This window comes from Nyctibius grandis, chromosome 8 (assembly GCF_013368605.1).
Source record: "Nyctibius grandis isolate bNycGra1 chromosome 8, bNycGra1.pri, whole genome shotgun sequence".
In the NCBI taxonomy this organism is placed as follows: domain Eukaryota; kingdom Metazoa; phylum Chordata; class Aves; order Nyctibiiformes; family Nyctibiidae; genus Nyctibius; species Nyctibius grandis.
Genome location: NC_090665.1, coordinates 43,309,601 through 43,324,689, shown reverse-complemented (window position 1 = coordinate 43,324,689; position 15,089 = coordinate 43,309,601). Strand labels below are relative to the sequence as shown.

Genomic DNA, 15,089 nt, shown 5'->3' with positions numbered 1-15,089 from the left:
GTTCTCTGTTCGTTCGTTGTTATGTCACTGTTTAAACATCTGGTGTTTTCAGTATACTTTTCAGTTTTAGTAAATATAGATGTATTAGAATTAGGATGAAAATGTTAAGTAGGGTTTTTTCTCTCCCAGTTATAACTGATAGCAGTTATTGGAAAAATGCTAACAAGTCTGGAGGAAAACTAAGGCTTTTTGTTGGGCCCATTTTGTGTTTGCAGTGAGCATGTCAAAAGGTTTCCAATCTCTATAGCTGTGTTTTATTAGAGGAAGAAAATACAGCTGCAGGATGAGACAGATTAAAGTGGCGTAGTTATGAACATCCCCTCATCTTTGCAGAGGTGGCCCTTTCTGCCTTTTAGCTTAGTAGTTCTTGGTGGTTTCCTGGTTGAATGAACTCCACAGTATCCCCTCTTGGACCCTAGGAAAATAGTGATTCCCGCCCCCCCCCCCCATCATCTCTTGAGGCTTGGCTGCTGCTTGCAGACTCTAAGGAGTCTCCCAGGTGGCAGCTCTCCATTTGTGTGCTCCATCTCTCCCAGCCTGTCTGTACAAAAAGATGCTTGTTCTGCATGTTTCTCCAGTTCTGAGCATCCCAAATTATTCATCAAACTGGAATAACTTAACCCTTGTCAGAAGATTCCACCTTATCCAGAGTATAGTCATTAGTAAGTCAGGAACTGGCTCTCTTCCTCCTTGTTGGCCAGCCGCACCCTTTTTAATAGAACAAAAAATGCAGTACTTGCATAGTACGCTGTGAATATGCTAGCCAAACAACACCATCTGTCATAACACATAGTAGATAATGTGATGAATACTACTCTTTTTCTCATAGAGAAAGGAGAATAGATACTGATATTTAATAAACCCATAGTTATTAAAAGCTTGAGCTGACAAAGGAATGGCTTACTTGCCTTTGGGTCAGCCTTTAGAGGCATAAACTCTTCAGTCTTAATCTTGCCTCACTAAAATTCGCCGAGAAGTGTAATATTCAAGTCATCTCAGTTCCTTTCCTCGCTTTCCTCACTTGTCGTAAGGGTAAAAATTTATTTTCATTGTGTTTTTTGAAGATTACTTAGTGTTTGCAAATCACCTTGACATTACAAGTGTTACATAATTGTTAAATACAATTTATTATTCAAAGAATTGAGTTTTTCAGACACTATCGGCAGAAACATTTTCTTTTAATCTATGGCCATTTTTCCTCAGCGCTCCCCAGAATACACCAACTGTCAGTATCTATGCAAGCTCTGCTTAGTTCACATTGAAAATATCCAGGGAGCTCACAAGCATATTAAAGAAAAACGTCATAAGAAAAATATAATGGTAAGTTAACAAAATAAATTTTGACTGATGTTTTTTCTTTTTTTCTTTTTTTTTTTTTGTTTTTAAATATTCTTTTGTTATGTGGTATGTCTTCTTTGGTCATCTTCATTTAGGTGAAAGTTTGTGTGCTGAGCAGAGATCCACAAATTTCTGTTGCTCATTTTCTGTTTGAGAGGAAGGGCTTGGTGATCTGTCCAGGCAGAGAGGAAAGAACATTTTTGCTCGTTGCTTCTGAATTAGTGTCTCTGAGTAGTGGGCAGTTCATCGTACTTTTAATAACAGAATGCAAGGTAACTTAGGTGAGAAACACATTTAGTTTTTCTGTTTCTTCCAAAAATAATATTGTTGGTACCAAGACCTCCAGGGACTGGAGATGGGGTTGGGGATGTTGTTTTTTTCTGTTTTTTCTCTTTTTTCTGACTTGTGAAGTTTTTTTCTGCACCCTTTCTGTGATGGGTAAGCGGAGGGGATAGTATGTCTAGACTGAAAAAAAGAGAGTTGAAGTAGGGAGGGATTAAATTCCTGAGTCTCTCATCATCTCCCTGGGTTTATATATGTGTTCAATACAAAAAACAGTTCTAGGGCTTTCAAAGAGAAAAACAGTTTCCTTATCAGATAGCATGGTGTTACTGTTTGCTTTTCTTTAAAGAACTGTTACATGCATGAAATCCAGTAAAAGGTGCACAGATTTTCTTACCAACCCATTTTTGTAAATGCTGATGAAGAGCTAAAAATTCTTCAGTATGTCGGGTTTTGTGATTGAGATGGTTAAAATTACTCTTCCTAACACCATTCTGCAAAATTCAGTCAATTACTTACTTGTGTTTCCATGTATTTCTTACCATGCTTCTGTTTGCAATTAATGCTCTAATTGTATCATATATGCAAGCCATCACCTGGAAAACTCTGAATGCCATAAATCCATTACCTCTCCAAAAGTAACATTTTTGTATTATGTTTGATTATTATTTGTAAAGGATTCTGGTTCTCTTCTGTCTGCTAAATTGCATCATGGAAAAAAAAGAGAATAAAACAGCAGCAAACCAGCCCCATGTTTGACATGGAAACACTTTCATACCATGCTTTTCATCTGAGCATGGAGATGAGAGTTGAGGAATGAGGTTTCTTTACCGCTGAATGGAAACGCTAGAGGACAGGGAGCAGTTTCAGTTTTTAACACTTGTCTTCAAATAGCTTTATGTTGTGTGCCATGATATAGTGATAAGTGGTATGTAACTGTCTAAATGTTACTTCATAAAATATACCTGTTTTCAGCTCTAACTATGAGGTACATGACTATCAAACAAGCTTAGCAGCAGCTGTGGCTTCCCCACTCAAGAAAAACTCTAAAGCAGTGACATGAAAAAACCCCACAACCCTTTAAAAATGCACATATTCTTTCTTAGGCTAAATTTGTTGAAATAAGAACAGAAGAGTTGAGAGATGCAGCCTAGAATTAACCAGATGTTTTCATACTGGACTGTTTTCCTAGTGCATAATTATTTTCTGGTTAGTATTTATTTCTGTTGTCAGTCACAGATTTCATTAGTTGATGAATTTGTGAAACAAGTGGTTGTTGTACTTGCTCCCAAATGACTTGATGCATCTGACATATTTCTTGCTGCTGGATTAAATTGATTATAATTTCATGCACTAAAAATAGCACTTTCTGGCACCAGCTGTTTAGGCAGCAATGGGACTCAACATATCAAAATTTCTTGGAGCTAGGAATACTTTTTCTGCCTCTGGTATCTTTCCTTCAAGTACAGTCCACTCTGAAAAAATCTGTGTGACTCTAGAAAAACTTTCTCAGCTCAGTTACTTTTCTTATGTAGGAAAAAGTACAGCTTTTAATTTCCTTGGATGAATTCTGTTTCAGAACTGTCAGAAAGTGTGGTTCAGGAATGTAACATAGCAGATTTCCTCCCGAATTGCCAGCTGTGAAACAACATGTTCTCTTTTAAACACTGAGCATCTACTGTCATTTCTGTGAGCCACACTAGCACATTTACCAGTTAGGCCAGGCAGAGTTCCTACCTTTGGAAGGGGTCAGGACGCCGTGTAAACAGAAGAACACAGACAGCAAACAGTACGTTCTAATATCATGCAATAGTATGAGATAACCTTTTTCTCTTAAAATAGCAGTTTTTACTTTTATCATCCAACAATTATTCAGGAAAAACAAGAAGAAAATGAGCTGCGTGCCCTCCCACCCCCCTCTTCTGCACAGTTGGCTGCTCTGAGTTTTACACTCATTGAGGCAGCAAATGAACAAGGCATATCAGACGATGACTTCAGAATTCGTCAAGAAATTGTTAACGAGATGGAAAAAATTATTCAACAGCCCTTACCAGGTATTCATAGTATTCTTCATTTTCTTTAGGTGAAAATTTTTCTTTTTCTTTATTTTTACACAGATTTTGATACCTTCATTAATGGTGAATTAATGCATTTGGGGTTATTTTTATATTATACAATATTAATATATACAGGCATTTTAATACAAAATGGCAGTTGATTTAAAAGGAGTTAACAAACCTATAAAAAGAGGAAAATATGATTGTGCTTATTTTTGCTTCTTTCTGTTTATTGAAGCTATTGGTCCTCTTTGACATGATGATTTCTGGTGAAGATTGGAAATTTCCAGGGCATGAAGTATTTCCTTCCTGATCATGTTTAAAGCCTCAGCCACCGAGAATCTCCCTCAGGCTGTAGTCCTAGAAACCTTTCCACCTATACCTTACCTAGCATTACCAAATATCTGTGGCTGTTACAGTAGAGATTTTTTTTTTTAAGTGCACTTCATTAAGCTAATATAAATGTAGCAGGAGGGGAAAATGAGAAGGAGTTTGAAATGTAGAAAAAAAGTCTGAGTAGGTTAAATGCTTAGTCCCATTTTTTTGCTTCAGTGGGTCAATAAAGTTCAGTGCATTAATAAAGTTCATAAAAACTGTCTGGCTAAGTTGAATAGTAGTCTTCCCCCTCTTCCCCCTTCAGAAGTACAGTATGTTACTTCAGTAGGACATGTTAAACATTCAAATCCAATTTTTACAACTGTTGGCAAATAATATAATATAACAATAAAATAATCTTTGACATTTGCTTCTTTGCATTGATTTCTCATGATCTCTAGTTAATACACTGGGAGTTTGAGAGCTGATTTTTGGAGCTACAGTAATATTGACATTATGTTAACAATGGTTTGTTTTCCGGTGAATCTGAACAGAAGAAAGTATTAATCTCATTGACAAAAAATAAGTTTTTGAACTTTTTATTTCATCTGTATTGAAACTCAGTTGATATTCTATACTGTCCTTTTAGAAATACCTTCTTTTTTCCCTTTGCTCTGTAAAAATACAATAGTAAGAAAGATTTTGTTTGTTTGCTGCACGATGATCAGCTTTAGCTTTAGGAGCTATACTAAATATATGCCTTAAACATAAGGTGCTGAATAGAACAGGGGCTTATAGGGTAGAGATTTGCTAATCTGTTTGCTCTATAATATTGCCATATGTGGCTCCTAATGCAAACTTCTGTTCTGACACGCTGCTCAGTTTTCCACTGATAGTATATTAGCATAAGACAAAGCAAAGGAAATTATTGCTTTCACATAAATACTCAAGAAAATTACTATGTTAGTGTTACTCGGCTGGCTGACTTGTTTGGACTGATGAGCTGATGTGGAGGTGTAGTAGGAGTGGAGGGGGAGTCTGTAGTAGTAAGTGACAATTTGTTATTCCCCTTTTCAAAGCCCACTATGTTTTAGTGAATGTGTTTTCCCAAGTTGTAAATTAGGCGAAAATTAATTCATGCACAGTACAGAAAACATGGGATGTTCTGGCATGATTTTCTTTTGAGCTCACATTAGAACTATGCAAAAATTCTTACTACTATAAAAAGCCATTGGAAATAATTGCAGTGTATTGTTATTATTAACCATACAGAAATTCATTTTGAGAGAGCTGGTTTCTAAGTAGTGAAAAGTAGAGAAAGGTTTGTTTGAAGCTCTGTGTGTATTAGATTTATTTTCTCTTTTAAGAATTATTTTGTTATGGTTCTGTTTGAGAGAGTTTGGTCAGAACACAAATAAAGGTACTAAGAAAAAATATGAGAAAAACCCTCTTTGCTGTGAGGCTGGTTGAGCACAGGCACAAGCTGCCTGGAGAGGTCATGGACCTGGGAGCTTTTCAAAACCCAACTGGGCACAGTTCTGAGCAACCTGCTCTAAGTGACCCTGCTTGAGCAGGGTGTTGGGTTTGGAAGGGCTTGAGAATAGTCTCAATTTTCAGCTGACGTAAATATGTCAGAGCCCTAATATATATTCCTAAGTTTTCATCTACAAAAATTATGTCATGACGTAGGATAAATTATTGTTTATGGAGTAGAATGACATTTCTCATTACATTATTACTGAATAGTTACTTTCTAATTAGTTTAGATCTGTTGTACATCTTTGCAGGTAAGGACCTGTATTAACTATAAAAACACTTACTAAATGGATACTGTACTTTGTGTCTTGGATTATAATGAATTTACATTCCATATGCATGTTTTGTAATTAATTATGCATAGGAATTTGCTAATGTAATTAACAGATTGTAGCACATATACAATTTTTTTGTGACAGAAGTGTATGAAGCAACGAAGAATTTTATAATTGTCTAACTGCTGCAGTGAGATCAAGCTGTAGTTAACAAAAGCTGTTAAATAAAATCCTGCACTGAGATGATGACAGTTATTACTATTTTATATTTAATTTTATATTAAGAGCAAACAAAACCAAAGCTCCATTGCAAAAATACTTTAAAACAGCTTAAAAAATTTTGGACATTTGGTAATTACACTATTTGAATTACCCATTTTCCTGTGGTGCTGTATTATGGAAATGACTAGCCTTCACAGGAGTGAGAAAGTAGTTCAATATTCATTAGTCTGGGGGTACCGCTTGGGAGGTACAGTATCTAAAGCAAGGTATGTGTCATTCATTAAAGAATAATTTATTTACTAGCTGTTAAATAATTGTGTTTCTCTGTCTTCCAGACTGTTCACTGAGGATGTATGGCTCCTGTTTAACTAGATTTGCTTTTAAGACCAGTGATGTTAACATTGATATCAAATTCCCCCCTAAGGTGTGTAGATATTATCTTGTATTAACTCAGACTGTTTTTAAAATCAAGGGCATTCAACATTTATTTTTAATCCATTGCCTTCATCTTCTCTTGGGGCATACAGTGTTAGATGTTTTAGTCACTTGCAGATATATGTCACATCCCAGTTTACAGTTTACTGTGGTACAAAATTCCTGCAGAGCAGTATAACTCACCTTTAAACATTGAAGCTGTTGGTTCATGTTTAATATGTGATATTAGCAGCATGTTCTTGTCAGAGGCACAACTGCTGAACTTGCTCTTTTTTTGACTGTATGTGTTACAGGGGAATTCAAGATACCTGTTTGGGGTACAGACTTACACATAGCATTTTGAAGTGATACTGCAGTTAGGAAGCAAAATTGAGCCCTTTTGCAAACAGTTGTATGTGGAGTGTACCATGTCACTTTTTCACAAAGACTCAAAGGTGGTGCTAATTTTTAGCTTTTCTTTGAACTATTTACAGCTTATCTTTGAAACACCACTTAAGTTGATATCCGGGGAGAAAAGAAAATGCATATAAAAATGACAACCTTTAAAAACTCTTGGGAAAGTACTGACGTTAAATTCTTTACTGTTGTGCATTTCTGGTGGCATATGTTGACATTGAAATTGTTGAATATGTGGCAAGTATTTTGTTTTAATTTTAAGGAGTCTGTTTAATAGAACAGAAATATTAACTAAAAAAGCTGTAAACTAAAAAGGAAGCTGGCTAATATGTTTACTGGTACCCATTTTCATGGTGTGGACAGATACAGTTAACTTTTTAATTAATACTGATGTATGATTTCACTTTTGTGAAGGAACATAGTGTTACTAGTTGTGCAGCCTAAGTAGTTTTAAACAAAGTGTAAAATAAAATAGGTTAGTCTAAACAATCTAACCTGCTCTGATTTTGTCATTTTAGATGAGTCAACCAGATGTTCTGATACAGGTGCTTGAAATCTTGAAGAACAGCGGTGAGTTTTAGTTGCATCTCATTTCCATTTAATTAACATTCCAACTGCTGTTCAGTTGTTTTTACACTTAATTTTTCTGTAGACTTACTTTGGTTGAAAACTAATCCAGTTTTGCATCCGAGCTGTTTTTATGAATGTGATTTTTATCAATACCAGTGCTTGTGTGAGTGAGAGATGAGAACCTGCAGCAGGAGAATGGCAGCCCAGGTAGGACAGTTCAGATTGCCAGAATTTATGGTAATAGTGTTAGATGCCAGGTCAAAAGTGTTTAACTTTGTAGGAGGGATTCTAAGCAATGATCCCAAAAGCCACTTTCCACTTGCATATGAACATCAGTGAGAACTATTACAAGACCTCTGAAACTTGTAGCCTCCTTGTTCTGTCAGGAAGTCATCTAACCCTCTAATCTGCACATCCTGAACCAAGTGACACAAGTAGCATTGCATTTTTGATCCTTCAGGAAATTTTGATAGGTCAACTCTGTAAGTGGTTCTCAGACTATCCTGATGGTTTGTCAGAGATTTGACCTTGTGTCTTCCAAATGTTGTAAAGACAAAAAGGTTCTAGAAGAGATCCCAGCCCAGTTTCCTGACAAGGGTTTTTCTTTTCTTTTTTGTCTGCTGGCTGTGTGATACTGGTGGTGAACATCAAAAGCAAACAGAAAATATTGCTTACTAGTTAGCTACGCAGCACTTAATTTGAGTTGTTCTGTAAAAGCGTGGTATAAATGTAATAGTTTTAAAGACACTATTGGGAAAACTGTAAGAGACTTTCATACATAATGTTTTTTTCTCCTTGCTTAGCTGTCTACTCAGATGTGGAGTCAGATTTCCATGCCAAAGTTCCTGTTGTCTTTTGCAAAGATGTTAAAAGGTACATGTCATTGAAAAGGATTTATAATGAGATACCAATTTCTACTATGCCTGTTCATAGCAGCTGCTTGCCTGCAGTCCTGACAAGAAGTATTACTGTAACATTTAGCTAACGTTCATGTTAAAGGGGAATTGCTTAGACACAAAAATACAATCTAGAAAGAAAGCTTAGCTTTGTTTTTGTGCCTCGTAGAGCTCATTCGTTATAGGAGTCTGAAAATACCAGTTCTACTTTCAGTTAAATAGAGGAAAAGTGGAGTGGTTCTCAGTTTATATTTAAAATTTCTGCCAGCAGTTTAATATAAGGCTTTAAAAACATTTCATAAGGTACACATTACCAGTAAGGACACATCATCTGACAGTTTCAGTCAACTCCTAAGAAGTGGCAACCTCCAAAATGAAACATGGTTGCTGTATGATGTCAACATTGCTTTGACTGGCTAGAGGTATGTGATTGAAACTCCAGGGAAGTAAATGCAACAAGAGTGGGCATATCTTTTCCTGTGTTTGTAGATTATGCAAATGCCTTGGTAAGTACTAAGAAAATAGAAATAATTATTCTGAGAAACAAACTGAAAGTTTTTTGTGCAGCTGTTTTGTTGGACTTACCAGCTCTTAATATGGAGCAGGCCTGGAGGTTTGTTTTATTTATTTATTTATTTGGTATGTGGAAGATACACATGGGGTTTGAGTTGCGTTAAGATTGCACAGTTAAGTAGTGGCAGAACTTAGAGCAAATTCTTAATGTTGTTTTATATTTTTAGGTGTAATGAACTTCTGTAAGTTCTAGATCCAACTGATGAATTAATAGTAAAGAAAATGTGATTATATTCTGTAGCTTTTCTTTAAAAAGTTCAGGTTCTTACATAGGGAGATGCTGGTGCATGTTTTTATTATGGTGGATGTGATGCCTCACCTACTCCTGCCCCAAGCACCATCTGTATACACAAGGCAATAACTTTTTTTAATCTGTTTTACGTTTGTAATTACAGCGGTTTGACATGTAAAGTAAGTGCTAGAAATGATGTGGCTTGCCTTACAACTGACCTGCTGGCTGCACTTGGTAAACTGGAGCCTGTCCTTATTCCTTTGGTTTTGGCTTTCCGCTACTGGGCTAGAGTAAGTTTATAAATATTGAGGATAATTAAATATGTTTATTTCCTCTTTTTAAGTATTACATGCAATGTAATTTATAATATACCATGAATATGTTTGTGGAAAAGAACTTTGTGCCACTAGTTCACCTCTTACCTTAACAGGCCAGAATGAGACTGAAGATTTTGGTGTGAAACTGTAAATAGATATGAAGCTTCCACTGTTCTCTTAGCAAGCTATTACATTAGTTCCTTAAAACTAGTTAATTGATCCTTGAAAACCAGCTCAACAGAGCAGTTGGGTCTTGCAAACTTTCTGCTATAGAGATCACATTGAAAAAAGTTACCTTGCTCAAAAGAGGGTCTGTTGTCATACCCTGCTGGTGCTTCTTACAGACATCAGTGGTGATCACAGGAACCAAGTTATAATGTTCACAGCCAGTGTTTAACTGACTTGTAATTCAGTCCTGAAATTGCTGCCAGCCCATACTTGACTTAAAACATCTTGGCTTCATTGAAAAATCAGTTGCATGATATTATTATTGTTGCTTGATTTAGCAAGGTATTTTTACAAAAATTCCTGGTTTACAACATATAAGTAGCAGCAGTAGAAACTACAAAGAACTGTTCAAAGTCTAGTATGTTTATTACATCTGAGTTCCCATAGAAGAGATCAGTATCAGATTACAGCCAGATGCATAGAATCCCCACCTCCATACATGAGATATCGCACAATAACAAAAACCTGATAGTTGACTGAAATGCTAGATAGGAACATAAATGTGTCCCACAATCACAAAATATGATGAAACTGAAGAGAATAACATATAATAAAATAGTGTAACTTAAGACACTGTATGAATTACTATAATTTGCATTTTGTCTGTATGTGGCATGACAACTGCGGTTTCTGAGATAAAGGATTTTCTGTTTCACTCTAGTATATATCTCTTTTCTTTAATATTTGTTGTTATGTAGTAGATTTTAAATTAAAATGCTGATATTACATCATAAAAGTAATGATTTATTCTGTTACAGCTCTGTCACATTGACTGTCAGGCTGAAGGTGGGATTCCCTCATATTCCTTTGCCTTAATGGTGATATTTTTTCTTCAACAAAGAAAACCACGTATTTTACCATCCTATTTGGGCAATTGGGTAAGTGCTCTGGTAGTATAGTAACCTTATTGTTAAATTGTTGACGTTATTTCTGTGTTCTGCAAGGTCATAAAACGTGCAGAATTTGATTGCCTAAGAATTTTGTAAATAAAACACGTTGGTACTTAATCCTCACACGGTTGATGCCTGATGATTCTGATGACTTTTAAAAAAAAGGCAGCTGCTATAGCCTGTGCAATTGTGTCATGCTGTATTTTGGAGAAAAGGCAAATATTTTCTTCTTTAATTCTCCGAATTTCTTTCTCTGACATCAGTTATTCTTGAGGGGGATAATCACAATTGTCAGTGTTACCCTTGGTGAAAACTTCTGGTTGTATGTGTTATATACAGTCTTGTTTCAGAGCTACTTTAATTGTTGTTAGATTGAAGGCTTTGATTCAAAGAGGCCAGACGACCACCAGCTGAAAGGTATAGAAGAGGAGGAGTTTGTACGGTGGGAGTATAAACCACCAACAAATGGTGCAGCAAAAAACTCAGTTGGAGCAGAAAGTAAAACTAAAGTTGAACAACAAAAAGGTGGTGGTAAAAAGGTAACAAGCTCGGAAGTGGACAACCAAAGTAACGCAAAGGAGAAACACGGCAATGTGAGTCATGGCTTTATTTAATTGAAAACCATATTCTATGCCTTACCCTATTTTTTATCTTTAAACATTAATATTGGATGGAACTAGGAAAAAAATGGGAATTTTCAATTCTGGTTGCAGTTGAGCATTCTTGTCCATGTGTTTCAGTCTCTCTTAGCATTCAAAACCCCTCACCAAGTTTCACTGGGGCAACTGTGGTTAGAACTGTTGAAGTTTTACACACTGGAATTTGCTTTGGAGGAATATGTCATCAGTATACGGGTACAAGAACTCTTAACCAGAGAGAATAAAAACTGGCCTAAAAGGCGAATAGCCATTGAAGGTAGGATAATACCCTTTTAGTTCTGTAGTCATCCTACATTATTATCTTTATTCACCTAATACATACAGGTCTGTCACAAGATGTCTGGACAATAAATTAAATCAATAATTGGAGGAGAAAGTAATTTTTTTTTCTTTTATATTTTGTCAGATGTTTAGTCTGTTTAAAGACAAATTTTCTGTTTAGTAGTACTCTTTGCAGCTCTGGTCCTTGAAGTACGAAGTGTAAATTTGTCTCACTATTTATTAACAATTCTGTTCTTAACTCTATCTGTTTCATTCTCTCTATAAGCTATTATTTATTCCTTTTTAATAATTCTGATATTATGAATTTTCAGCACCTCTAGCTGCAATTCCAAAAACAGCAATGTATTTTGAGTGTTACCAGCTATCAGTTTATTTCCTCTGACTCTAATGCAGACTGAGCAGAGAGGTGAACTCTGATCAGAGTGAACTGGAGCAAACCCATCAAATGCACAGACACAACACCCCCCTGCCCCAGCACCCTTCCTTGTCCCTTTCCCCGTTGGTAGTATTTCCATCCTGTGAAACCCAATGGCATGTTATAGGCTATGCTTCAGGGCCTGAATATCCTGCTAAGGGAAGTGCTTTTTTTCAGGGCGTGAGACTATATGAATTTGAGGATACTACATACCTGAGTTATATATGTTGGGGAGAGAAAGAAAGCAAGCAAATTATTTTGACGATTACTTCTTTATCATTGGAAGACATCTTTATTTCTGTTCCTCGACTCAGAAAAATATATAAACAATACTTAACAGGGAAAGTCACAGAGCAATGCATGGCATTCTGAATTGGCCTTAAGAATAGAGAAATTGTATATTTGAGGAAGGTTAAGAAACAATTTAAGGTAATGTTTTTATAAAAGCCTAAATAAGGAATTTTGGACACTTTCTAGAGACGTTGATGAAGTAGCTTTTCTGTAACACACATGAGGTGATGAAGAGGACAAGGAGAAATAGGTCAACGAGAATCATAAAGATAGAGAATGAGTAACTAAAGGTATATTGAAGGATGAGTCAGTAAGGTACAAGAGGAGCAAGAAGGAAAAGTAAAAAGGAGGGGGAAAAAGCAATGAATTGGTGAGGCACATGTTGAGCAGTGGGTCTTGAGATCACTCCTGTGGCTTTAATTTCCTCTCCCAATTCTTTTTTTCAATCACTTTTAACTAGAGAGCTTTAAAACTAGAGTAGTATTTGGCAAGTGGGAAAGCTAGTATTCTAGCTTTAAAACTAGACTGGTATTTGGCATGTGGGAAACTAAAACCTGTAAGATGAAAGGGCAGATTATTGAGGAAGAAACAGGAAATAATTTCAAAAAACAGATTACATTCTTGTTCTGATACCTGCTATTGTTGGTCTTTTTGTGTGTTTTTTTTGTTTGTTTGTTTGTTTTATGGTTTTTTGTTTTACATTTTTGCTTTTGTGGTTTTTTTTAATGTTAAGTTTGTAACTGAAATTATGAAGTAACAGAATCTCAGTTTGATACTATCTTCCCAGGCAAACTTATAGCAACTATGCAAGTGCTCTTTTTACTTGGAAAACATGTTTGATCTAGAAATCGCTAGGAAGGACTAAGAATGAAATCTGGTGAGATTGGTTCATATAATCCTTATAACCTTAATGTTACTCTTAGAGAAATTAATTTCTTAAGGGAAATGCAAATCCTTCTTCAGTGAAGGAAAAAAGTTCAGGCAGGCCTACATTTATTTTGCCTTTGTATGTTTATTTTCATTTCTAGTTTAGAAATTGACCATAATGTAATGATACAATATACCTGTGGTTTTCTTTTTACATAACACTATGTGGAATGGTTTATGATAGCCAACCATTCATGGCCACACGTGTGTGGTGTTTTGTATGGAAGAAGTCCAAAAAACCTTGTGGGCCCTACATTCTCTTAAGTATATCCAAATAAATTTTGGATTATATTATAAGAACCTCTTTTTAACTGCCATATCATACCTTGGGTATTTCAGCTGCTTTAGTGAAATGTAGAAATTAAAGATTCCTAATGAAATTGCTCTTTTTCTTCCTAGATCCTTTTGCACTAAAGAGGAATGTTGCACGAAGTCTAAATAGCCAGATGGTATTTGAGTACATCCTGGAGCGATTTAGGACAGCGTATAAATATTTTGCATGTCCACAAAGTAAAGATGGGATTAAATCCAAGCCAGATACCAAGAAAAAAGAAAAAGGGAAAATGAACAATAAGAAATCTACAAGATCTGAAGAGCCTGTGGCCAACTGTTGCCTTCCACAAGGGGAAAAAGTTGTAGATAAACAAAATACAGAAAGTGGATGTAACATACCAGAGAATGAACTTGAATGTAATGAAGTGGTAGAAGCTGTAGCCAAAAGATGTACTTCCAAGAGCACGGACTCTTTGCTACTTTCAACATTGGACTCTAGTTATGATGAAGACAAAGAAGAAGCTTTATCCCTTATTTCTAATGAATGCTGTGAATTAAAGCAAAAATCACTTAAAGAGAGGGATGATTTAGAAATTTCAGTTTGCGTAACTGAAGGTGAGCTAAGCCAGCGTTGTAACTGCAGTGAACATCAGCCCTATGACACAAATTCTAGTAATGAATTTTCTGATGCTGAAAGTAGACAGAGTTTGGTAACAGAGTCTTCTCAGAAGAATAAGTGCACTGGCACACCAGCTACCTCGCCCAACTGCAAAGCAATGGTGGAAGCTCATGATCTCAAAGATGAAGGCAGACTCTCTACAGAAGAAATGCATTATGTGTTTGATAAGTTTATTTTGACTTCAGGAAAGGTAAGCTGGGTATTTAAGCAGTGCTGGCCATGTATCAGTGGGCTATTACTTTTAAATCACTAAAACGAAGGGTAAATGGATGACAGGATTCTCCCAGTGATTGTTTCAGTCTGTTACAAATGGTAGCTCTAGCCTTTTTAGAGTACCTGTTAATTCAGGACTGGAAAACACCAAATGTGCATGCCATTTGGATGAGGTGGTCTGTTGCCTGCATCTTATGTAAAGCACTCTGATTTCCACCAAAAAAAAAAAAATCCTGGGTTTTGTTTTTTGGTTATTTTGTGGTTTTTTTTCCCCCCCTCCTTTCCTGCTTTCTTGTAGAGTTTTCAGGTGCTTTTGTGCACTGTGAGAACGAAATGCAGCCTGTTGAGAGGTGGTGTTCTGTTCTTTGGAGAGACCCTGTTGCTGTTCAGATGTTAAATGTTCTTGGTTGTATGACTTACATTGAAATGTTAGGTCTGTTGAACTGTCTTGAAAGCAAAATTGCATTTGTGTGCTTCCCCCCCGCCAAAGCCACCAACTATAGTATGCAGCATCTGCAAACGGGATGGACATTCCAAAAACGACTGCCCAGAGGATTTCAAGAAAATTGATCTAAAACCACTACCACCAATGACAGACAGATTTCGGGAAATACTTGATATAGTGTGTAAAAGATGTTTTGGTAAGTTGGAAAAGTGTTTGTACTCCACTGTAAACTGTGATCTGGAAAAAAATAAAAACTTTAAGGTTAAATTACTTATTCCAGTAAATTCAGTGGGAGGAAGCTCTTCGAGGTACCTTAGGCTACAAATTCACCAATATTTTTATT

General features: G+C 36.0%; 1 protein-coding gene across 7 annotated transcripts in view; it reads left to right on the top strand.

Annotated features, from left to right (window-relative positions):
- Nucleotides 1–15,089, top strand: part of TUT4 (terminal uridylyl transferase 4) — a 53,353-nt gene that overhangs the window by 13,374 nt on the left and 24,890 nt on the right. For 6 of the 7 annotated variants that reach the window (XR_011048593.1, XR_011048594.1, XR_011048596.1 and 3 more), the window contains exons 4-14: nt 1,204–1,320; nt 3,497–3,674; nt 6,361–6,449; nt 7,375–7,426; nt 8,230–8,299; nt 9,291–9,417; nt 10,431–10,550; nt 10,934–11,155; nt 11,303–11,477; nt 13,536–14,278; nt 14,792–14,942. Coding sequence is in view for 2 of the 7 variants with exons in the window: in XM_068405687.1 (XP_068261788.1) it covers nt 1,204–1,320; nt 3,497–3,674; nt 6,361–6,449; nt 7,375–7,426; nt 8,230–8,299; nt 9,291–9,417; nt 10,431–10,550; nt 10,934–11,155; nt 11,303–11,477; nt 13,536–14,278; nt 14,792–14,942 (2,044 nt within the window). In the remaining 5 variants the exon portion in view is untranslated. The remainder of the gene's footprint in view (nt 1–1,203; nt 1,321–3,496; nt 3,675–6,360; nt 6,450–7,374; nt 7,427–8,229; nt 8,300–9,290; nt 9,418–10,430; nt 10,551–10,933; nt 11,156–11,302; nt 11,478–13,535; nt 14,279–14,791; nt 14,943–15,089) is intronic. The other variant, XR_011048595.1, reaches the window with a different exon arrangement.